The 26131-nt window shown below is 42.1% G+C and overlaps 1 protein-coding gene across 8 annotated transcripts in view; it reads right to left on the reverse strand.

The window, feature by feature from the left end:
* The window catches only part of NCOA7 (nuclear receptor coactivator 7), a 93194-nt gene that overhangs the window by 38656 nt on the left and 28407 nt on the right, over positions 1-26131 (reverse strand). For 7 of the 8 annotated variants that reach the window (XM_086631254.1, XM_086631251.1, XM_086631249.1 and 4 more), the window contains one exon: positions 11141-11394. In XM_086631254.1, the coding sequence (XP_086487380.1) occupies positions 11141-11394 (254 nt within the window). Of the gene's footprint in view, positions 1-11140; positions 11395-21588; positions 21613-26131 lie in introns of those variants that run through there. The other variant, XM_086631252.1, reaches the window with a different exon arrangement.

Below are 26131 nucleotides of genomic sequence, written 5' to 3' on the forward strand. Positions count from 1 at the left end.
TACACCATAGCTGAAGTATGTCAATCTTTGAATGCACTACGGAAACACGCTGCACTACTGGGAACTGCAAGAAGAAAGCCACACGTATCTGGAGATCAGACAGAGAAGGTCATTCTTATTTTCTGCCACTTGCCCAGACAAGCTGTTCAGACACTTGATAGCTGTATAAGAATGGGATTCCTGACCGCACGAGTTCTACATCCTGTTTTCAGTTACTGAAGAAAATCTAGGTACAGGAAGGAAAGCTTTCACACTGCCTTTCTCAGGCCTCTGCTGGATGGAGTTCATTCAGCTTAAGTTAAGAAACAAAACAGTAAAAATGAGAAAAAGCAAAGACTTCCATTAGGAAACATAAAAATTCCCAACATATAATTTAAACTGTACATTGTTTGGGTTTTTTCTTGTTGATGTTTGGGGGGGGAGAGTGTTTTGTGGTGTTTTTTTTCCCCTGAAAAAACACCAGATACACTTTTAGACTAAGCAAAGCTTAAAAATCAACCCTTTCACAAATCTATCTTTAATTTCTTCAATGAATTTACTTTGACAGTGACAAAAGCTTAATGCACACAACTCTGCACAGCTCCCCCTGAAAACAGACCAAATATTAGTTCCTGTGGAGCAGTACTGGATTTGGGCAGAGCTCCACAAGCAGCTGAAATCAACCTGCGATGAAGCTGTTGCTGAAAGAGGCGACTCCACTGACTTTCTCACTCCGCATGTTCCTGCCACCAGCCCTGCACTGGCCGAGGTCACTAGATGTCAGCTGAGGAAAAGCAGCTCCTGACTCCCTGAGCTGGTGACAGCTAAAGGCCAGGAGTGGGACCACTCAGCTGGGTTTAGGAAGAGGATGGGCAGGACATTCTCCTCTACCAGCAGCACGGACACCTTAGATTGGCTTAAACTGTTGATGAAAGCACACTGTGGCAGGGACATGGTAACAATCAGAGCTAGTTCCAGGTTTCTTATACAAAGGTGGAGGCAAAAAGGGTTGGTGATCATTTCAAGAGATGAGGGGATGCAGAAAAAGAAGGTTCCGTGCATTTTTACTCACTTTGGGTGTAAGTAGCCTGAGGAGCATTTTGGAGATGGGTGGATGAGAAGCTGCCCACTGGTCTTCCTGTGGTCTGACAGACTGCATTACCTGTGAATCCCATTCAGGCAAGTGTCAGTACCTAAATGCATCTATCACAAAAGTACCACCATAAAGTTGCTGACTATCCACTACTTCAGGGACTCAAGGACGATGCTGAGTGAGGAAAATCAGCTTGTCAACAGAGCAGGGCTGAGGGAAGGAATACTTCAGCATCACAGAAGACGACACGTACATTTTAGAAAACTGTTAACACTACGCATGCTGTTTTCCTTCATTCCTTTTGCTGCTTGAACACACAGCAGCTTGCCTGGGAAGGCTATGCCGTGTCAACATCTCTTCAAATCACATGCTGTACTGCCTTGCCTATTGGTTGGTGATTACAAGGTCACAGGTCAAAAACATAGATGAAAACCACAAAGACTCTAAAGATACAGGACACATGCCCTGTTTTCATGTATGGAGGTGACATCAGCATCTGATGTGTTGCTGACTGCCAGCACTTCATCACGCAGATCCTCAGGAGCCATAAAAAAGAGCAACTCAGTTTATACATGCTACTGATCTCAAGCACAACCTGATGAGTTGCACCCACAGACATCACGACAGACTAATGAGACATAAGGAAATGTCTGTGTGGAAAGCTGGGAGTGAGAGTGTTACAAAATAAAAAAGATCTGGCTTAACTTTGTATTGTTATTTAAATGCAGGGGAAACGAGTTCTGCTTTTCAGAGCATTTAGGTTAACTTCCAACAGTGTATTTCAAGCACAACATGGGAACTTCTTGAACAAGAGAAATTAAAAGCTTGCCTTGAGGATACCAGGCTTGAGTTACGCAGACTCCGTGAGAATGGCTCAACTCATGCCTCTATTTGGATACCAAAAGATTTGCAGTATGATTTCAAATGCTCTATCTTGTGCTCCTTACTGTCTTATGAATATTCCTGCCTTAAAGAGATAAAACTCTTACAGATGTAAACCTCGTGTGAAATTACAAAGACAATATTCTGCCTCTTCCCTGTGGGCAGAGATCCCCAGAGAGCTACAGGGAGTCACTGGGCAGAGGAGAGAGAGAGAGACTACAGCACTGACAGACCTGGGCACTGCAGAGGACTGCTCCACAGGCACCTGGGATCCTGGAAACCTGGGTGAGGGAAGAGGCAAATGATCCAGTCTGCCTGATCGACAGCTCTCCCAGGAAACGCTGAAGAGAAAAACCTGTAAGAGAGTCCAACCCTTTTCCCCAGGACAAGATACACTACCTCCAACAAGCTGCTGATCCCCTGCAGGCACCCAGAGTAACTTCACAGGGCACCTGCGCTCAGCAGGCGCCAAGACCCAACAGGCAGCTGGCACCACCTGGGGAAGTTCAGACTACTCCAAACACGACGAACCAGTGGATCCTGGAAGTGAAGGACTCACTAACCACACAGATGTATTTCATTATCCTCGGGATACACCTGCCACAGCCTCACCATGTGCTATGTGACCAATTCCTCCAAAGCTTTCCTCCCTTCCTCCAGGGAACACTTTTCAGAGATGTTAAATGCAGATGCATTTAAATATAATTGAGAATGTATGTGCTCACTCTTCCTGAAAATTCAGGCCCTGGGAAAACAGACAGCCCTTGGAAACGCATCTGTTTCTTTCAGCAGTGAGATCAGTTTTAGCTGATCAAACACCAGTTGTGTCATTCCCTAGTGTGACCTGTGCAGAACAGATCACAAGACGTCACTATCTTAAAACTTACTTTGAGTAACTGCTACAGTAGAATGTAACTTTCAGCAAATATCAAATCCTGGTATTTCTTCTCCAGTACCAGAAATTCCACTGTAACCCTTTTTCATTTTCTGCCTCAAAAATTACTGCCACTGTTAAAAAGGCATCCCTGATTTCTAACCTCCACTTGTTTCTCTCTGTCTCCTAGCCTGCCAAAACTCTTTGTTATGATATTTCAGCTACTTACACAGGCAATTTAGGATAAGACTCCAGGGTTTTTTTCCCCCCTCAAGAACAGTTATAACTGAAGGAGTGTCTCACATCTCCCTCTAGTCTCGAAAAATTTGCTTCCTCCCTGAGCTCTGCTAAACAGAACTCACAGTAAATCATAGAATGGTTTGGGTTGGAAGGAACTTCAAAGATCATCTAGTTCCAACCCCCTTGCCATGGGCAGGGAAACCCTCCACTACACCAGGTTGCCCAAAGCCTCATCCAGCCTGGCCTTGAACACCTCCAGGGATGGGGCATCCACAACTTCTCTGGGCAACCTGTTCCACTGCCTCACCACCCTCAGTGAAAAATTTCTTCCTTATATCTAATCTAAATCTCCCCTCTTTCAGTTTAAAGCCATTGCCCCTTGTCCTATCACTACACGCCCTTGTAAAAAGTCCCTCTCCAGCTTTCCTGTAGGCCCCCTTTAAGTACTGGAAGGCTACAATAAGATCACCCCGGAGCCTTCTCTTCTTCAGGCTGAACAGCTCCAACTCTCTCAGCCTGTCTTCATAGCAGAGGCGTTCCAGTCCTCGGATCATCTTCATGGCCCTCCTCTGGACCCTCTCCAGCAGCTCCATGTCCTTCTTGTGTTGGGGACTCCAGAGCTGAATGCAGTATTCCAGGTGGGGTCTCAGTATTCCAGGTGGGGTCTCAAGTCAGAGAATCTGAGTTAAGAGCAAAAACATCCCCTGTCTCAGCATCCTGAGTCCTGGAGTTTCAGAGAAGGGTAACAAGGACAAGCAAAGCCATGAACGAGCTTAGAGGTAAGGAATGACTAAGTTCTTCAGTCTGGAAACGAAGTGATTTTATCAAGAGGCAAGTGCAAAAAACATAACATAGGAGGCTTGGAAATGGTGAATAAGGATTATTGACTGTTCAGTTTCTTCTACAAGAACCAGTGGCCACCAAACAAAGCCAGCAGCAGCAAGACTGCTCTTCATGCAACTGGTAGCAAACCCTCTCACCCTGGAAATTTTTGTTCTACAACCTACCTTTAAAACATGTAATTTGCTTGTGCTCAAATTATCCATCAATTCCCGTAACTCGGCATCAGTAACTTCCGCTGCTTACAATTCTTACAACTTCGTACAAACGGGACGGGTGCTTTTTTTTTCCCCACCAATCAACGCGGTAAATCACACACAGCAAGGAACTGATCCCTTCAGAGCTAAACATGCTTGTTCAGTCATCCTACTGGAGGGACATACCGTCCAAATTCAAAACTCATGATGCTCTAGGACATAAAACTCAAGAACTTTACAAAATACTAGTGCATAATATCAGCAACATAATTCTTACAAATGCAGTTGACCTTGATTGACTATTTGAAAAATAAAAGAAGCAATATAAAAATCTTGTATCAATTATTTTTAAAGGCTTACTGAAGAAAAGTCCTATCAGTGATCAACAAGGTTCATCAATAAACTTTTAGGACTCCTACATGAAAAGCAGCTCTGCCAATTAAAAAAAGAGATTACATCTATTAAGTTAATGTTTACCTTCATTTCTTCATTGAGTGGAGAAAAAAAATCCCATCAGAGGATACAAACACAATTCTTCTTCTACATCCTTTCCTATTCCCTGCTGCCCAGCAGCACACCAGAAACTTATTGAAAATTCAACCGCTAGCATCACATAATGAGCTAAAATTATTGTTAGTTTCTCTTTTGTTCTTAACACAGTTAAGAAATCTTTTGGTTTTATGTTCCTGGACACAGTTTTCATGTTCTGTCCTTTACTTTCCTATCTCAAATCCCTCGCTTCCCACTTGAAATGTACATTAGTTCACTGACTATCAACGACCAAGTTTACAATTTGTTTTCATATATCTGTATAGCTTCATTTCCACCTCACAGCAAATGTCAAAACAACTCAGTGTTCTGTCTTAACTACAGGTTTTGAGGCAACTTGTCATGTGTTGATAAGCATTACCTACGAGCTACATACAAAACACCAGATTTTGCTTATTTGTGTCTTTTACTTAGTTTTACAACAAACAGAAGCTTATCTATCAAGATGAGAATTAGAAGAGGATTCCATACATGGGAAGCTCAAGCAGCGCTAAGATGTTTCCATCCCAATTTTCACAAGTTAAGTGCTAACAGCATTATTTCTGGTACTCACTGCTCAGATCAAATTCTCCTGCCTGTTGTCAAGGCATCCTTTCTGCATGTGACAGTTTCTAGTAGACACCAATTAACAACCCAGCTTGAATATAACCTGGTGGCCTTAACACTGATCCACTGGAATTTGAGATCATTTGCTCTTATTCCAAAACAAGTCATCTGAAACCATCTGCCTTTCAGTCATTTGCCCACCTCATTCTTTCCACACGGTTTCAGCAAGCGATGCTAACATACCAACTGCCTGAAGCTTCCCAACCAGCCACTGCCCACTACATCCAGTTCACACTCATATTTCAAACCCCTTTTTCTTCAATGCAGGCAATTACAACCAAATACACTTCTTCCTATGCTGCTTTAATTTTATTCCTGGGCTTGATTCTGGAAGAAACAATTATTTCCCTTTTCAGCCCTCCTTATATCTACTCTGATTTTTGCTGTCTGAAGTCAACCTGAAACACAAAGGCTAAAGTAAGGTCTCAGAACTTGGGAAAATTCAGATCCTGTTCCTCTTACTGTTGTATTAAGTAACTTAATACAACACTGAGTAGCCCAGTTTGTAAATCACTTGGATTACTTAGAATACAAAGTACTTTTCTACACAAACAGGGCTGAACAAATCAAGCCCCCAGAGATTAGAGCTGGTTACAGTCAGCTAATTACCAGCAAGAACGTATATGGACTTTCTTATTTTTTTAAAGGCACTCTACCTTTTTATGACTAGCTCCTTAAGTCCTCAACTGCATCCTACTGTTGAATCACCACACCAGGTAGTACAAAAGACAAAACCAGGACGCATTAGGAGAAGGAAGTTTCAATTTTCAACTCAATATATACTGAAAAATCCACTTCAGATCAAGCCTATTGAGCAAATGACCTAATTATTAGAAACTGTTATGGAAAGTGGGTACAGTAAGTGCCCCACCTTTTTATTAAATTTAAATTCTCTGTAAATTTTCACTGCATTGCAAGTAACTTTCAACTTTGAAATAGACTAAGTTCTGCTGATATCACGGGAGCAGCCTCTGCTGGCTCCGTGCCAGTCAGGGCAAATCTTATTACATTACTAGTGATGGAAATCACGATGCCTTCTCTGTTTTACTCACTAACATTTGTTCTTGGCTACTCAGAACATTCAGAGGCCTGGTAACTGCATGCATGCCATGCTGTTCCCGTTATCGCCTCCTGCCCAGCGATGGCAGCAAGGACAAGCTAAAAGGCAACCATTTTCTGCCTCTGTGTTCCGGCGAGATACTCTGGCACCGCCTCCTGTTCAACACACAGTGTACTGTCTCATTAAATGGGCACATACCATTTTCTCTCTCATGGCATTTAGGACTCCTGCTTGTTTTGGACAGAAATCAGAGCTACAAGAGGAGGTTTTGTTAGTCTCACCTCCCACTTGCTTGTTGCAGAAACTGAACACTATACAGTGAATGAGAAAGGATGGCTTTATGAGGACAGCAGAACAATAAGCTAGTCAACTGGATTGTATTTTGCTGATAAAAATAACTGCGCGACACAGGACAAGTCACCTAAACCAAACTCTTCTTTATTAGGAAAAAATTTTTTACCATGAGAGTTGTAGAACACTGGAACAGGTTGCCCAGAGAGGTGGTGGATGCTCCATCCCTGGAGACGTTCAAGGCCAGGTTGGATGAGGCCCTGAGCAACCTGATCTAGTTGGAGATATCCCTGTTCCTTGCAGGGGGGTTGGACTAGATGACCTTTGAAGGTCCCTTCCAGCCCTAACCATTCTATGATTCTATGATGGCATTCTTTAATGGAGACCTATTCCTCACATATGCTGACAGCTTATGTTTTCAAGCAAAATCAGTGGAATCTAGGAATACTCTGCATGTCTGGTAGAAACACACATTATATCGTGCTGGAATACATATATGGATGAAATTCAGAGTGTTGTGCTCAACCCTAATTTACACCACTGTTACATCACCTACTTTCAGAAGGTCACGTTTTTTCCTATTTCAGTGTCTTCAGTGGCAAAACACAAATGATCATCCAGTTTAGCAATTCCTGACAGGAATCCTGGTTTCCTTATCTCACAGCAGTCCACCTAATAGGTCCATTTGAGAGATGTGCATCCTGCCCTAGAGCCAATAAACTGATGCTTCCAGGCTGTTACAGTTCCACTGCTGGGCTCCTCCAACTCGCCTCATGTTTGTGAAAGTGTTTTAGAGTTTGTGACACACAGGGAAGAAAAAGCAAAACAATGAGAGAGAAAAAAAAATATTAAAAAAATAATATTGAAACTTAGCGAGTCAAGATCTTCCAACAAAACCAGAAAAAGAACAAACACAGAAAGCATGTCTGAGCCAAGCAGCCAAGCTGCAGAAGTAGCTAAACTAGGTTGTTGCAAGAAGAAGGGGAGAGCATCCTGGGCACTGGGTATAGCGGCCAGGGTGCCTACGCAACAATTGCGCTGTGCCAGACAGACACATCCTTGGAAGTCTGGAAGCAGATTACTGCAGCAACAACAGCAGAAAGGGTAAGACAAAGTTAAGAAGCCAATCACCACATAAGCCAAGAGATGAGGCAAAAATAAGGAGTGTTATTTCCATTGATCCTCAGGAAAGAACAGTTAGCATTATTGGCACCTCTGTTCTTTTAAGGCAAGAAATCGAGGGCTACATCTGCAAAGCAGTGTTCTATAGGGTGAGATTTGGAGACTGAATGGTACAAATTGTTCCAGAATTATAAAGCCACTGAAGTACAATACAGGTGCTAAGAGAAAAGGAAAATACGAGGCTACACTGGAGAAACCTTCTGGCAGTGGGACCGGTTCAGCCATTTAGCAGTGCCTCAAGAGAAGCAATCAATACTTCATACCATTAGGTTATTTCTAACGGTGCCACCACGGTGCTAGCAGATATGCTGTACAAAACAATCTTGGCTCGGAAGAGGGATGCTGGAGGACGCCCCGAGTCGCAACTTCTCCTCCTCCCCCTCCTCTTCCTTCTCGGCTCGGCGATGCCACCCGCCGGCTGCAGGCACAGACGCAACGCGGCGCTCGGATACCAGGCGAGGAGCTACCTCCTCCCTCCGTCGCTGTGCTGCTTCCATTTTCTCCAAATGAGAAAAGCCTTTTAACCACTCTCTTCTCTACAAAGTGTGGCAGGGAGCACCACCACCTCCGGTTCTCCGCAGCCTTCAGAAACAGCGTTATAGTCTTTCCACTGGAAAAGAGGGATTTACTGAGTCAACAAAATCCTTCTGACCGAGTATCAGCCCTTGCATAAACCTATTAAAAGGCAGGAGATTCCAAGCAAGAGAGTAAGGATGTCACTGTCAGCATTTACAAATTCATAAAGGCAAACACATTCACAAACTTCTAATGAAGAGACATGGTGTGCAAGGAAAAAATTATACTGAGATGTGATGTTCCTTCCCTGATCTCTTAAAACAATAAATAAAGGATTTATTGTCCTGTAAGACATGAAAGGGAGATTACTCAGAGGACAGGAGTCTTCATTCTTACAGATGTGACCCTTCTAGGCTCAAAGCATCTTATGAAAAGACCTCCGTTTAGCCACAAAATAAAGTCACACGTCACTGTATCAACATGGATAAGAAGACGCAAGACTGTTGCTACATCTAATGCATTTTTCTTTTGACTAGGAAAACTAAGCATTTTGGCAAAGTACAGAAAGCATTTAGAAAAATAATTAGTTAACGCTGTATGAAAGTTTCTTAAAGTTCTAGACATTAAGTCAAAGCTGTGAAACTGGGAAGAATCAACCATCAAACCAACCCTGCAGGCCCTTGTGCAAACACACCTAGAAAAACGGTTGACCATAAGTAAGAGAGACTGGTTTAGGCAGAGCATCTCAGAAACATCAATACAGGGACAACTCAGAGGGGAAGAAATCACGTGGAAGAAAAAAAAAATTGAGCGGACAAAGGCAGGTGCAAGACTGACAACTAATGGCTCCACTGAAATGGTGTCTGTGCCCATAGCAGGGGGGTTAGAACTAGGTGTTCTTTAAGGTCCCTTCCAACCCAAACCATTCCATGACTCTATGACTTCATTTTGAGAGCTGCGCAGGGAACGTGGAGCTATTGCACTTATTTCACAATCAACTGTTATCCATCTGTCTTTAAACTTTCACTTCCACAATTTTGATGCTCCAGTTGGGTAAAAGTCTTTATTTAGAAACAACCAAAAGCAGGCATTTAAACAATAAAGGGGTTTCTCTCTCTTTCTCTGGATTTAGTCAGTTGGGTCTGTGCTCAGCTCAACAGCAGCATTAAATGATTGTATTTCTCCACAGAAATTCTGCATTTCTGCAGAACCCAGAGGCTCTGCAAACCTGCATGACAGACAGTAGTATTTCAACGATGCCAGTCCACATGAAACACAGGAATACTTACAAAACAAACATTAGTAAAACCTGAGTTTGTACTGACTGTTGGATCACAAGCCAAAGATGAGCCGGAGAGCTCTACCTTCTCCCTTGCCAGCCCCACCGCACTCTTCAGGGAGAGAGAAGGATGCCATCGTCCCCGTTCTCCCCCAACTCATCACCACAAGTGCCAACTGTTGCAGCATTTTTCAGAAAACTACTGAAACACTAGAGAAATAAAATTCAGCTACCTCACAAAACTCCAGATTCCTACAGGTACAAACCAACAATAAACTGCTGCTTTTAGCAGAAGCACTCTACCAGGAATGCAACAAAAGTTTATATTTTGGTGTGTTTGTTTTTTTTAAAATTAGCACACTACCAAACCAGAAAGAGTTCACAGGTTCATTCATTAACAATTCTCCAGTTTTCCTTCTACAGATTTTATTTCAAGAACAGCATGGTCAGAACTTCAGACAAAGAGAAGGAGAAGTTTTGCTTTAGTTTCTAAACTATTGATCTCATCAGATTTAAACCTGCCAAAAATTAGACTGATTAATAAATCACTGTAAACGCTTGAGCTTGCCAGGAAACACTACTCCAAGATTTATCTTCTTTTTGGTAAGGCCTGTGTTGCTTCACAAAAGACCATCTTCAGGTGTGGACTAGTCTGCACGTGCCAGTCAACACATAAGAACATTTTTACTGCAGATTCATTTGCTCTTCCTAAAAAAGGACTCCTCCTTAGGATTATCTTTAGGATTAATCCTCCTTTGAGGACAGCTACAATTTTCTCTTCCCTTCCTTCTCTTTAAATAAGGTTTCCTTACAAGATGGAACCAGAGTTCTCAGTCTAAGAGTTCATTCCTACAAAACACCAAGAGAAAATTTGGAAGGAGAAGTATTCCATAAATCATATGTAAATTACTTAGAGTACCTAACAAATTACAATCCAGAACTGCAAACAGATAGGAATACAATTTATCTCATCTATTTATGCATGAACTGAATTTTTTCTGTATGATGTGCAAGAATAATCATAAATACCTTTTTTAGTTTTAACTGAGGTACTCATACAGCTTAGGGGTGTGAGGGGGAAACACGCTTTCCAGCACACAAGCCCTTTGACATCGTGTTTAAAAATACGTAGTTCGTTTACTTACTTGTTCATACTTCAAAAGACAAAATTAATATGAATTAAGACTGAAGCTTTAAATAGTATACATCAATTTATGAAACAAACAACCCCACCAAAAAAATCTGAACCTCAATGCCATAAAACATGGAAGACAAATCTGAAAAATACTTAAAATAACATGCAATAATACACTGTGGCCTATAACAACATTGAGTTGTAGAACTGAGAAACAAGAAATACACTTTTTTTTTTTTTTGAGAACTGCAAGGTTAAAGTTAGAAGCAGATGATATTCAGAACTACGTAATTTTATTTGTTTTTACAGGAAGCATATCCAAAGCCAACTATCTTTTTAAGGAAGGCCTACAGAATATGAGAAAAGTACATTAATAATAAACATATTTCAAAATACTATCACATTAACGTAACTCACCGGTACTATAGTATCTTTTAAGTTCTGTGCGTCTGATGTCTTTCAGTTGATTGTATTTTTTCTTTTTCTTTTCTTTGTCTGGAGCAGATTCCTTTTCCCCAGCAAGTTTACAGTTGTCTTCAGAGGAACTGATTTGCTCCAAAATAACTTTACTTTCATCATCTTTCTCAGAAGGTGTTTTGGAAACAGGAGATCCAGGGGAATTGGCAGAGGCAGTCTCGGTGTTTTGTTTGGCTTGCCTTTTCTTTTTCAAACTATGCATAAAGAAAAAACCCACATTAAGCCAACATGTAGCCAACCTCTACAGACAAGTTAACTCATTTGCTAACTTGATTTTTTAAAAATTAATTTAATATCAGAATTCCTTACAACTCAGCAAAAACCACACACTTTGCATCAGTAACTTGGTAACTGAGATTACCCTACAGCACATTCTTCTATCATATCATCATCTTGAGGATATCCTCTCAAGAATAACAAAAAAGGTAAAAGTTTTTACAGTTGTTTACTGAGGAGGAGGAACTGGTAAAATGAAGAAAAAAAACATGGAAAAGTTGTTTTATTTTAAAACACCATACAACTAAATGTAGAAACAGATAGTCTAGATCTGTAGCAACAGATGTTTTCAAGATGAAGCACAGGATAAAATCAAACCTCAGATCACGATGTGTTACAATGCAACAGCTAACAATTTCACAGTCAACTGCTCCTGCAAAGCTAATTGTTTTGATATAAACTTGTTATTTCTTTCTGTTTGTCCAAGGTTATCTCCCAGTGGCCACCCATGCTGCTCTGCATCTGTTCTTGCACAACCCACACCACCTGGTACTCCAGGCGTCACCCAGCAGCTCCTTCTGCAACACAACCCATGTGGCCGCAACCTGCTTGTGCAGGAACATCTTCCAGCTGATACAGCTCTTCTGAGAGAAATCTGAACGAGCTGCCTATAAATCTTCCAAATTATCACTATAGCAACAAGACTATTTTCTTTTTAGAAGACTCCTTAAAGCACAGCTCAAGTGAGAAAGATGCTTCAGGAATCCTAACACGGAATTTTCTGCTAAATCACTATCTTTAGCACAACTTTGCTCAGTGAGAGCAAAGGCTGACTTTATGGGCTGAGAGTTAGCATCACCAGAACAGTCCTTAGTTACGAATCACTGACATACCACACAAAATGAAGAACTAGTCATGGTTCTTCTATAGCACATTAACTCCTTAGTTACAAGGCACCTAAGGGAGGCAGTAGTATATTAATCTTGTTGATGAGAAAAACTTTTTGGCGTACACAGTAAGAATTATGCATAGAAAATACAGACAATCAATGAGTCACCACAAATAGGAAAAGGTTACATGATCTCACAGCAGTAGTTCACGTAAGGAAAAACTTAATGTATTCAGTTATTAATATAATGTAGGCATTTCAGAGATTCTTCCTTCCACCTTTTATATTCATATGCTATCAGTATATTTTTTCAGACGACAACACAAAAATAAACACAAAGAGCATTTGAGAATTATAGTGAGACATTTCAGGCTACATACCTTTTTTTTTTTTTTAAATAAAACATTAAAACCAGTTCCCAAGTTTAGAATATCCAGCTTGAGACCTCTGAGAAGGGTCAGTATCTCAGACCACATGCAACTAACACTTTCCAGTAAAACATTTCAAAATACTGTCTTGCAAAAACTGTCTATCACACATGTATGTATACATATCTCTTAAATGCTTCCCAATATACGATATTAGGAGATTCACATTCTGCAGCCAGCTCAGCGAGGATGCTGTGGTTCCCCATTACAACTGTGAGTAGTTCATGCTCTGCACAGCGAAAGAGATTTAGTGTGTGTTAGATCAGGTCCTGACTACATATGAAAACAACCTACAGGGATTTATGAAAGATAAAAGTGAATACATCTATGTAACAAATGAAGTGTTTTGTTTAGACTAATGAAAACGTGAGTACGCAAAGGAAGCTTATTTTTGACTAATAAGCCATAGTCTTGATCAAAGGCTGCTGTAACAACCGCAAAACATTACAGTCACATTGCGTACACACTGTCTATATTTAGTCCCGGCAGAAATCTTTGCAAAGCAGTCCTCCACACTGAAACGGCGTATCCTTACCACGGCTGTGCTTGATTCCACACATCCCTGACTTCTTGCTCTAGTGACTCAACGGCCTTCCTGTACGTAGGCGTATTACAGGGAACCCAAATCACCTGCTTCAGTAGACAAGAACTGGCAATAACCCACTGGCAGCCCCATTTCTACTAGCATCGCAGCAGAGACTTCTGTCCTCGGATTCCTAGTCTATGTGTTTTGATCACAAACACCGTTAAGTAAGCTTTTTGTAGTATAAATGTAGTATCTCAAAACAACAAAAAAAGCCACTAATGGAAACACAGAACCCTCTTCTGGAGGGGAAAAAAAAGAGGTTTTTCTCTTCATTCAAGGTCAACAGTCCTCCTGACGATACTAACACCTGCCATCAGTACTTGCCTCATACTCACTTGAACTGCAGTTTCCAAAGTTGCCCCAGGCAACTTTAAGAATAAAGGGCTAAACCAGAACTAGCCTACTCGTGACAGAAAAGAGGGAAGCAGAAACAACTGTCTGAACTGACTGCAACGTAACTGACCGATGCTTCTCTCTGAAGTGTTTAATCTTGCCCGATTTCCACATACTACAGCCCCCCGAGAGCTCATCACACAACCTACGGAATCCACAGCACAGAGCTGCTGCTGCCAACACACAGTGCCACAGGCACTTTTCCAGTAAGAGCGATCAAGAATGCAAGAACTCCGTAATTTCTATTCCATCCTCAGCCTACTCCTCCTGCCCTCTGCTCCGTTTCAAGGCAATGACCATACAACTCGCAAAGTCATAACCAGATGAGGACCGAGTATCCACGACATTCATCACAGGCCTCAGAGCTACTGCCAACTCTGCCTATGGTTATCATCACTGTTTGGAAGACGCTGATTTTGGAGGTCCTTAAAGCCCAGTCAAAATTACCCAAAACCCTCCACTTCACTCAGTCTTGAAAACCTCAACGATAATATCCCAAGGAACCAAAATAAGCCTTCAAGAGCATTTAAAACTGTAACAGCAGCCTCAAATTTACTATGCTTTTTGACATTCTGTGCACTCTCTTAATAAAGCAAATACAAAGTCCTGTATACACACTATTATTATTTATTATTAACACACACTGGTACAGTGCAGCAGAGATCAGACTGTGAAGAGCACAGCTGAAGGGTTTTTTGCATCTTAAACAAAACTTTGCTCCAGGAGTCACCCCCTTCAGCCTCCACTTGCTCTTCTTTCACGCTGAGCTGCACATCCCAGCAGGGCAGACTGGGCACCCTCTCCTGCTTAGATTTCAAACCCATCACCTCCTGAAGAAGTTGGAGGCTGAAAGTCTCATCTGCTCTTCTCCCAGCTATAAGGTATTTCCCACCCTTCACAGCAAAAGGTGCCATGGAAGATGGATTTAAGAACACCATTTGTCAAATCGTTTTCTTTTTCAACTACTTTGGAAGATTTTGAGTCATTTTGTTCAGTTTTGAAGTGAATTTCCCTGAATAAAACCAACATTAAGTCTTGCCCTAATGGTTATGAGAGCAAAAGGCAGCTGAAGGCCAAATTAATGAATTAATTGAACCCCTCAGTTTGACCAGTGTCAGGTTTTGCAATTAAATCAGCCTTTCAGACAAAACAATATGCATCTTTTCCAGTGAATGGATAAGGCGTTACTCAGATGATGTTTGTTTTTCAGTATCAGAGTCACAGAATCACAGAATGTTAGGGATTGGAAGGGACCTCAAAGGATCATCTAGTCCAATCCCCCTGCCAGAGCAGGAACACCTAGATCAGATCACACAAGAACGTGTCCAGGCAGGTTTTGAACATCTCCAGAGAAGGAGACTCCACAACCTCTCTGGGCAGCCTGTTCCTGTGTTCTGTTACCCTTACTGGGAAGTTGTTCTTCCTCATGTTTAAGCGGAACCTCTTATGTTCCAGCTTATATCCATTTCCCCTCTGGCTCAAGCTGTAACTCAGGCAAAGCTGAGATAAAAATACTGGAAAGAATTAATTGAGACATCATCTGCTTTCCTTAGAAAGTCCTGCCCTAAAATACTTGCCGTGGCCTTCAAAAGGGCACAGGTCTCCAGCAGATCCCACGGCATATTTGCTAGCCCTATGCAGCACCTCAGATAACCACACTGCCTCATACAGAGGCGTTCTTAGTTGCTTTGATTACGCAGCTGCACTGAACCTGAACAGGAGCTTACACGCCTACCTCACACAGAGGTGCCTACAACGCTAGGCACATAAATTTAGGTGTCTGAAACATCCATTCAAATCCTTTATTGAAAACAACAGAACTGAGTTTGCCTGAAACTGTGTCTCGATCCAAGACAGATATGCTCCACCATTGTAGTACATCTCACCAAAACCAGGAACACCTCAAATCAGGTACTGTATAAGCTCCACATTTAAAGCCTGTTTTACAGTACGCTGTCATTGGATTTTGATCCAAAAGCTGACCTAGCCAGCATTGAGAAAATCACCCAGTCTAAAAGACTTTCTGGAGCTTGAAATGACTGCATCTCTCTCTGTTTAGTGGGCAGAGCCAGGGCAATGACACATACCTGCAGTTATGCCATGCTTCCCTAATGCTCGGCCACCAATCTCACCCCTTTTTGGTGGCTGGTGCAATTTACACCAGAGGTGGTTCCACTACCTCTAAGATACAGATTAGAGAGTTCAAAATTCAGTTCCATACTCTGCACGGATATGTTGTGTTTCACTAAGAAAGTTGCTGGGGAAGGAAGAGGGAGAGAAAAAAGGAGGTCAGGAGAAACAAAAACACTCCAGTTTCCCAAGAAAGTTACACATCTGTAACTTCACTTACACGTCAGGTAACATTTTTCAAGCTAATTGGTTCTGACAGGCAAAACATTTCTTCTTCATTTATATAGAGGCATCGTTTTACAGCTCCTCAAGGTGTTTTCTGAGCAACAACTGATGAGCCATTTTCTAAGTCTTCCAAATACAGAGTTTTCCAGTAAAAATTTCTGGTCTGTTAGTGTGCGCAGTGGATGGCACGGGGGATTTTCCACTGAGTCCCATGAGAATCAAAGGAACTGGTTATTAATGTGCACTGTGAGGGGACTACAGAGATCATTCAAGCATCGACCCCACAGAAGGAACACGGAGCAGAAACTTGCTGCAACACAGAGACCATCCTCATATCATTTAATAAAGACTAACGATCGGCAATGGACATAATCTCAGACTAGGCAGGTAAAAACACAAGGTTAGCAGTGCTCACTTAAATTAATTTGCAACTGACTTCTTAATAACTTGAGTACTGACTTACAGGAAAAGAGCTAGGGAAGATTCAAAAAAAGGGCCTACTTCATCTTCCAGACTCAAGTCCATCTGACTGCCTACAAAAGGCAAGTAAATCTGCATTTCTAGAATAAAACAGCCTGAATTTCCACTACACTAACAAGGTAGGTGGTTAGCACAAAAAGAAAACTCATCAGAGAAAGGAGGGGTGATGTTATCCACACAATTTCACTAGAAGGCTACAAGCAATCAGTAAAGGTATGCAACCCTCACGCTGAGACAATAAAAAAACTGGAAATCTGACAATAATTTTCTCTAGAAATTCCATTTGGTTTTGGTTAACACTTATTCAACAGAGATGCCTAACAAACAATTGAATAAGACCTCATTTGATATATAATAATTAATCACAGACAAAGAGCACTAGGTCCGCATGGTAGGATGTTCTAAAAAAATCCTAGGATAAGGTGGCATGATTTTAATGATGTATTAGTGTCCTGGTTTCAGCTGGGACACAGTTAGTTCTTCTTTTCAGCAGCTGGAAGAGCTCTGCGTTTTGGTTTTAGTCTGAGATCCGCTATGAGAAGAATGTTGATAGCGCACTGATGTTTATAGTTGGCACTGAGACCTCAAGGACTTTTCAGCTTCCCGTGTTCTTGCCAGTGTGCAGGAGCACAACAGGACAGGGGGGAGCATGGCCGGGACAGAGGGTTCACAACTCCCCTTATGATTTGAACTTAGACTTAAGATTGAGGGCCAGATTGGCTGATGAAGTATTCCATAGCATGCAACATCATGCCTGGTATATAGATGAGGGTTGACTGGAAAGAAGGGCTTTTTACTCCTCCAGAGGCTTTCACTCTCAGTCTCTCAGAATGCTCTCACTCTCTTTTCAGGCCTCTCACTCATCTGGGATTGCGGTGTTGGGATTTAACTGTTTCAGAATCATTTACCAGGATGGGACAGGTATTGGTCACTGGGTGGTGAGCAATTACACTGTGCATCACTTGCTTGTATATATTATTATCAGTATACATATATATATTCATGTATTATTTTATATTATTAATTATTCTTATCTCAACTCAAGGTCTCCTTCCCTCTTCTCCTTTAATTCTCTTCCCTAACCCCTGGGGTGGGGGAGGGTAAGTGGCTGTGTGGCTTTTAGTTGCTGGCCAGGCTAAATCACAACAATTAGATTAATCAAAATCATACAGTAAGGACAACCCTCACTTCAGAAACAAAAGCATCTAACTAACTTGCCCTCCAAAAATACAAATAAAGAGGTGGGAAGGAAGAATAAGTCTTCATTTTATCTTGAAGTTGACAGAGTTTTCCTTTTGGGAAATTTTCCACAACGTGCATCCTCTAAAACATGCCTTGGTATCTGGCATACAATGAGCTTAACATCCTGCACAGCACAAACAGACTGTCTTCTACAAATGCTGAGGTTTTTAATTCATTTATGCGTATATGTAATAAGATCAACAGAACTTGTAAAAAAGAACTTTAAAACACTTTAAATATCTTAATCTGCTTTGTTCCTATCAAGAATCCTGTTAATCTGCTTTGTATACAAAATTATATATACTCCAACTATTTTATTCAGAATTAACCATTTTCACCTTAATTTAAGTCTCTGCAATCAATATAATATGTACTAATTTCTTTGTACCCTACATGCCTTTCTCCACCCATCCAGAACAGCTAAATAAACCCTATTTATGACACTAAAAAACCCTATGAAAAGAAACCTGAGAGTAAAAATCCCCATTAGGCGCCCACTGGTCTGATCCCAGTCAGCTATTCTATCCCAACCCGTGCAGATCACCCATCTCCCCTTCACCCAACTCGGTGCCAGCACAACTCGACCAGCTCCGGGCACGGCTGTGCTCTCATCCCATCCGATGTAACCTGACGAATAAGCCATCTCAGGCAAAATAAATCGTAACTGCTCGCAAAGCCAAAGGAAGTTGGACTGTTTGACAGACCATAACGCTTCACTCCCGACTTCCTCAGTGCGGCTACTTTCACTTCACAACAGAAACGAATACAGAACTGTTCATCCTCATCAAGAAACCTTCCTAAAACTCAACAGCACCCTCCCCGCAAGAAAGCACGCTCCATGAAACACCAGCCGTGTCAGGCTGGTACGCATCCTCTTTTGGAAATGAGCAAGCCACAAGGTTGTACTTTTACTACGAAAACAGGATTGCCTATTAAGGCAAAAATAAGGGATGGCACACATGTTTTTATGAGAGATTTAAATCATTAACTGCAGGGGGGGAAAAAAAACTACAAAAAAAAGTAACTCTGAAATTGTTATCAAGAACAATAGCGTGGCTGCAGACACTGGAAAGTGTCCACACTCTGGTCATTCCAAACAACACACAGCAACTACAGAAACCTCTGACGTTAGCAGCACAAGTCAAAGCTGGAAATTTCCACTTTTATTGGAACTCCTGCTACTAATTTACAACAAATACCAGCACCAGGTTTCAGTCATCAGCAACACTCAAGAAAGTTGGCATACTCCAAAGAGTAAGATGCTGTACTGACAATTAATGTATGTTCGTTTTTCTCCTGATACTGCCGTTAGCTTACAAAAACAAGTCACTCTACCTCTGTTTCATCATCTGTAACACAAAGGGAAGGATTTGTAGTTAAGCTGTTCTGGAATTTTAAAGATATTGTACCTTCTGATAGCAAAAAGTTCTTAGATTAAGTGAAAATGTTTATTTTTTTCCCAGTCTTCTGACTGATATCAGGAAATTTTCTAAATCCCACTTAAGCTCTCTTATGTTTACTTTAGAGGGAAAACAAATAATCACAATTTTGCAGGGTAAAAGTGGAGAGAGTTTTGAGCTGTCACAAAGTTTTTATTTTCTTAAATTTAAGAATACAACATTCCCATGCAGCGTAATAAACTGTCTATTTTCAAAGGCAAAAAGTATCCCCATCTTTTCTGTGTTCAGCACTCCATTACCATGACAACAATTTAATAAAATTTTTTCCATAGGGAAGGGATTTTGGAAAGCTCTATTTTGTTTGATTTAGACATTTATTTAATGCCTTCTCTCATAACCTCAGTTACTGCAGGCTCTCAAAGATCAGCTTTAGGCATAAGGCAAAATGAAGAAATCCCTCCCTTCGGATGACCCCTTTAACTCTGCCTGAAGTTCACTTAACAGGCTCGTTCAATTAAACCCGCACCACAGACCTATCTTGTCACAAATACCAACCTTACCACACTCCCATCCTGCTCCTCCTCTTCTCCTCTGCTAACGATGCCAGATACTTTCCCCTACTGTGGTGTTCATTAATCACCCCAAACTGCTCCTACACATGCATCGAATTCTTGCCAAAGTGGCTGAGCAAGACACTCTCCCTGCACCGAAGCCCTGGCCAGGGAGGAACGGCCTTGCCCCGTCACCTCCAGCCAGTGCTGGGTTCCAGCTGCTCTCCCACGCTCAGCGCCAGCTCCCTGAGCCACCACTCCCCTTAACATCAGCTGGCTGGAACTGTAAGAAAAAGGGAACTGCAGTTACACGGCAAAGGAGGATGTTACAGGGAAGCCACATGGATTCTGCACAGGAGAGTCATGCCCTATCAAAACTATTAAGATTACTGGATGAGGACAATAAGCACATGGTCATCGGACTAGCTGAAGCACATCTCAAGTTCTCCTTGAGACTTTGATAAACTCCTCCCTCTCTGCCTCAACTGAACACTCTTCAAGAAACTCAACTTCCATGAAAAGAAGAGGAAAGACCTTTTAAATTAGTAAATGATTAACATAGGGAAACAAAGTGCAAGAACTGAGGATGACCCAGAAGAAGAAAGATGATGACAGGCTACATGGAGAGCTGTGGGGGATGTGTACTGCTCCATACAGTCATCCCTGCACACTCGCTTTCTCCGATCAGGTAAGTACCCAACTTCCCTGGTAACACAGAGCCAGTTTTAGTATTGATTAAACTGACTGGAAACAGAAGGAAATTCAGCGCTCAGTGACTCAAACGGCAATAAACATTTACAACGAAGCAATAAAACAGCAGATGAAAATCAATGGTCAGTTAAAGCAAAATCCACGGGAAATGTGCCATACATCATGCAGCGGTAACGTAGCAGGAACCCACCTCCAGGAAAAAACCTCAGGGAATAGTATTTTAGTATTTCTTATATAAGAAGTACCAAGGGCACCACATTAAATTCTTTCAAGGAATACTTTCAGATAAGGTGAAAAGCAGCTAAAAATAAATAGCTTAGTCGTACTGTGTTTGCCAAAGATGTAAACGGGTAAAAAGCAACTATGAAAATTCATCATGGCGGGGCCTATGAAGGACTACGGAGAACACAGTCATAGAGATACAGCTTGTTTTTTTCTTTTTTTTTTTTTTCTCTGCAGGCACCTACACCACAAACTTCTAGAAGCCTGTACACCTGTGGGCATACTCTTGAAGGATTCCTCCATGCACTCACTGCTTTTTTTTGTTTTGTTCTGAAGCATCTCCAACTGGCCTCCAGCAGAGATAAAGCATGGTGAGTGCAGCAGTAACAGGGCAAAATGCACAGCAATCTCCTAGGATTCAGGAGGAACACAGTACTATTCATGGAAAAGGAGACTTGGCTCAAAGCATGTAGCTCAAAGCAGCATTTTAAGCCACTTTCACCAGCAAAAAAAGGCATGCCTCTCTCTGCTCACCATTGATCCTCTCCCTAGGAGCCATCCCTGTTCTCACACCCAAGTGTTTGTAGCAGCTCCACAGGGAATAGATCTGGGAAATTATCTACGTTAACAACAACCCAGCAGAAGTGCCAATACGTAAATTAACTTTTCAGAATCAGATCACTCCCCCATTAGACCTTGGCTGTGCTACCATTTGTATCGACACAAAGGAGAAGGACAAAAGAGGAGACATGACTCCTTTGCCAAGCAGCAGTGCCAGTTCAAAGGCACTTTGCCCGGACCGAAGGGCTCATCAAGCTACAGCCTTGCTTGTTCTCTGTAAAGTTAGGCTGAGATCAGCAAAAAGAGGAAGCCAGAAAGCCAAACTAGACATAGGCCAAGTCATGCCCAACAGACCTCTGCATAGGAGCACTGGAGCGTTTGTGGCAGCTTCTTCCCACTTATCCAGAAAAGATGCTTTGATGATGGGAAATTTTCATGAAGGTTTGTGCTGCAAGGGCTGGGAGACAGGCTGCTTCCCCTGTTGCAAAAAGCAAGGAAACAGTGACTCTGCTTCTTCAACAGCAGCGAGGAAGAGAAGAAATCATTGGTTTCTTCACACAGAGGATCTTAAATGTTGAACAAGTTGACTCTACTCAGTAAGTGAAGTCGTCTGTCTGACTTTGCTGACCGGCAAGGTCAGGGGAATCCAAAAGTAACCATGGTCAAGAAGTCAGTGATCAAAGTGAAGTCAAAAATTCAATTATTTCTTTATTTAAATGAGCACTAAAAGGGATATCTTAGAGAGGGAAAGGACTGAGATTTAAAGCACATTAGCTTTTACTTTTATTTACAAAGCTACTTTGAAATTTAACGTTCAAATGTCAAGGCGCTCTGCACCATTGCACCATTCTGTATGACATGAAACTACAGATTTAATATAGCTGTAAACAAAACTAGTTTGAAAAAGCAAAGCACAGAAAAAGCCACACAACTTCTTCTTTTCTTAATAGAGAGGACCAGGATGGAAAAAAAAAAAAAAAAAGGCACTAAAAAGGAAGCCAAACTGATAGTTTTAAATGCTAACTTTCATAATGACACCAGAATTATCCAAATGTCACCACATATTTCTCAGAGATTCGGTTAATCACAGCTGGAGCTGATAGCATAAGAGATGCTGTACAGATGCTTACAAACAGGTTGCAAACTCATCCATTCGGGAACAAATTTACAGCAAGCAGCACGGTGACACAAGCGGAAAAATGTTCTATTCAAAGAATTTCAGAGTAATTGACAAAAACAAATCTCAACCAACCCACCGTGTGTCTCAGTTCTACGTTTGCATTCCTTGTCCCCAAATAACTTGTAACCTATTTTACATGTTGAGCAGTTTAATGGGCTTCCTGAATAGAGTTCCCATTAAGAGATACTCAGTACAGAAAAGAAAATGCCCAAGCCTACTGAAGATCCTGTTACATGGATTAAAGTTCTAAGAAACACTCAGCAATGCTGATAATGGGTGGAAAAAGAGGAATCTGTAGCTTCAGTGCTTGCAATAATGACTGATATTGTCACATACAATGGGTATTTCATAAGTGAGAATGATAATCCCCCTACACTCTGAGGAGGTGTCTACCTCAATGCTTCTGCACAAAACAACATGGCACCACCTTTTCAATACTATGGTCAAAAGATCGTTAAACATTAAGTATAAAGACGACAAGACAGGGTAGGGCTTGTCTACATGGGACGGTCACACGGCAGGCACGTACCAACGCAACTTTCATATGCATCTATCTTATGCTAAAATGAGTATTTGGCACAGTATGGTATTTTTCAGTAGCCATACCATTATGCCAGCGTAGTAGGCCCTCCATTAGGTTTATACTTATAAGAGACAGAGTGTGTGTTAATTACTATGTCTTAAAACTTCTCTGTGGCTTTTATACCAAATACTGTATTATTTATGCTTTTATTTTTGACTGAAAAATAGCTTGGATTTTTTTCATTTACTCTTCAGCTGAAACTTTTAACATGTGATCAAAATGCTTATGGTTGAAAGAGGAAGAAGCAGCTACCACAGGGGAAAAACAAAGGCAAAAAGTAAATCTTGCCCTCCATCAGCACAATGGAAGAAGGGATGACAGGAAGACAAGAGGTTCTGCTCCATCCTCACATCCTCTGGGCTCTGTGAGTCCAGAAGCTCCCACTGCACTTCAGGCAGGTGCCGAACTAGAATAACAAGCTGAGCAAACCAGAAAGTTACAGTGTTCTTTAATTTGATCTTGTAAGGCAGCCCCTCTGCCTAACACTGAGTACCCTGACTCCTGGCAGCAACCGCATGCACCCAGGCTGCGGCATGCCCAGCCAGGGGGGTTAAGCGCCTCCTCCTCTCCGCAGATGAGGAGCAGGAGGGTAGCAGGGAGAAGCAGGCCAGCTATCTTCAATCCCCTGCTGTGTTGAAGGACAACAGCCTCCTAGCAAACTCAGCCGGCTGCAGCCAGATAAGGCAGGTGCTCCAGGACACCCAGTCCTGCCGCCTGCCGCTGTGCCCCCTTGACCATTCCCTTCTGGGCTGGGAATGAAAGCTTCCTGACACGCTGGGTCCTACCCCTGCTACGGCAGGTGGGTGGGGAGCTGCTGGCCTCCCCTCCTCTCTGTGCCCTGGCATTTCACCCTGCAGCAACAGTGCCTTGGACCTGCTCCCACCACCCTTGCTACAGCTCTGTTCCTAAAAGCAACCTTCCCTGTTCCGTTAAGCCTAATGGCATGATTCTTCAAATGCATAAAATTGCTCAAATGCACCAGTTCACGGGACCAGAGTCACATGCTGCAGTTCTAAGACACACTGTGGGATTGTCCCCCCCCAAAAAAAAGAAGAGTTTTGGCAGCATTTGTAACACAAAACACTTCAATAATAACAAAAAAAACACCTTCTCAGCCTCAGGCAAGCAGAACTGCTACAGGCAGCACCTGCTGTGGTCCAGGTGGAAAGAGGAGCATCATCTTTTTAACACAGATATGGAACATACAGATAAATCCTCTGCTCAAGGAGATTTATTTTTAAAGACTGTCTGATTGAAACATGTGATTAACACCTTGAAGCCATGTATTTATAGAAGCACTACTGAAAACAAAAAATCTAGCAGCTGACAGAAATGCACTGTTATGTCAAAAACATAAAATATAACTTAAGCTAAGTTTACCTGTGATTGGCTAGATGGTAAATTTATGCCTACTGCAATAAAAACAGCCACTCCAGAAAAATAGGTGTAGAAACCTGGAGTTACTATCAGAATATTAAGTCCTATGTAAGACAAGTTCTCTGTGCCAGACTGCTGTCTGACAAGAAAATACTCAGTGCATTAAGACACCCAGAGAGCTGATTTATGGCTCATTTACATTACAAAGGTTTTCCAGCTAAGGACAGTTCTCTCTCTCCTCCCCAAATTCCTAACAGTTCTGCTGCCCTCGGGATTTTCTCTCACACAAATCAACAGGACAAATCCCACGGACCTCAGCGGATGAGCATGAGAGAGTTAGAGTATAGCTAACATACATGCTTAAATTTCAGACGATTCCAGGAAACACTCCCTGCTCAGACTACAGAGTAGGACAGAAAAAAAACATCACAAACCTACACTTAAGACCCACCTCCCCATAATCAGATTGGCAGGAGCTGGGCAGGTTGGGGAGAAATCCCTTCCAAACCCAGGCTGGAAGCTGGATTAATGTTGAGGGCACGAGAGTTTATCAGCCTGGCACCACAGGGAACCTAATGCCATCAGGAATATCCACACAGCCTCTTACCCTGTCCAAAGCTCCACGGAAGAGAGAAAAAGCTTCATTTCCTAGGGGAGGCAGGAGTGTGGAGCCCAATGCCCACAGTCATGCAGCAGGATCTGAAGGACACGCAACTGATACTTAAAACACAGTCCAAGCAGTCATCCAGTGTCCCCATGCAGGATCCACAGCATTTCTTCCCTTACCAACAGAATTCCCTTGGTCAGCTATATAATGGTTTCCACTGCCTCGGACAGAGGGGAAAAAAATGCCCCTCTCCAAAAGCACATTCTTGCAGGTATCATTCATATATTTCCCTTTAAATGTGCAGCACCATTACCAGAAACAGACCAACCCACTAGCCAAACCAACAATCCAACGCACACCAGAAACAACAGGCAAAAGCCTTGAACCATGGCAGCAGATACAGGCAGACAATTTCACCTGTGGGCCAGAAGATCAGCAACCTTCCCTGACGGGGCATGTCTGGCTTCTTATCAACCCGAGTTTTCTTCAGACCAGCAAACTCTAACATATCTCACGATGCTCACTCTTCTCCTTCTCAAAATACAGTACATCCCACTCCCTACTACCATGTGGTACAAAGCAGGATCAGAACTGCTGCCACAAGGTGGTAAGACAGCGGGAATTTCCTAGAGCGTGAGCAAGAGATGATTAACAGCACCAACAAAAAGTCAGTACCATTAGGCACCTCTTCAGGTGTGTGCCTCCACATCACTTAAACAGAACTATGACTGCTTCTGGAAGGGACCTTCACACCACAACAGCTCCTTGATGGCAGCTCTGCCATCAAAACTAGGAGGCTGAGCAGGACCGCCTCTTTCAGTGGCATCTTACACAGCATTGCTTTAAAATTGACCGTGGAACCACACATCTGCCAAGTACTAATGCTAAATTTCCACTAGCCTTTAAGCTAGACTTAATTTTAAAACAGTTCACTGGGATTAAACAGAATTTTATGCAGTAGGGCCTAAGAGCAAAAGACATGTCTGGGAGGCTGAAGGGACAAGACCATACCTGTAGACACTACAGAAACGCAGTGTAACTTAAAAAGGTAATTATATCAATTTCCTACAGACAACAGGAAAAAGTCTCTACCTCATCTATCCAGAAAGCCATTTTTTGAAGCCCCCAAATTTTATAGTCTTCAAGATAC

This window comes from Tauraco erythrolophus, chromosome 2 (genome assembly GCF_009769465.1).
Source record: "Tauraco erythrolophus isolate bTauEry1 chromosome 2, bTauEry1.pri, whole genome shotgun sequence".
NCBI lineage: Eukaryota > Metazoa > Chordata > Aves > Musophagiformes > Musophagidae > Tauraco > Tauraco erythrolophus.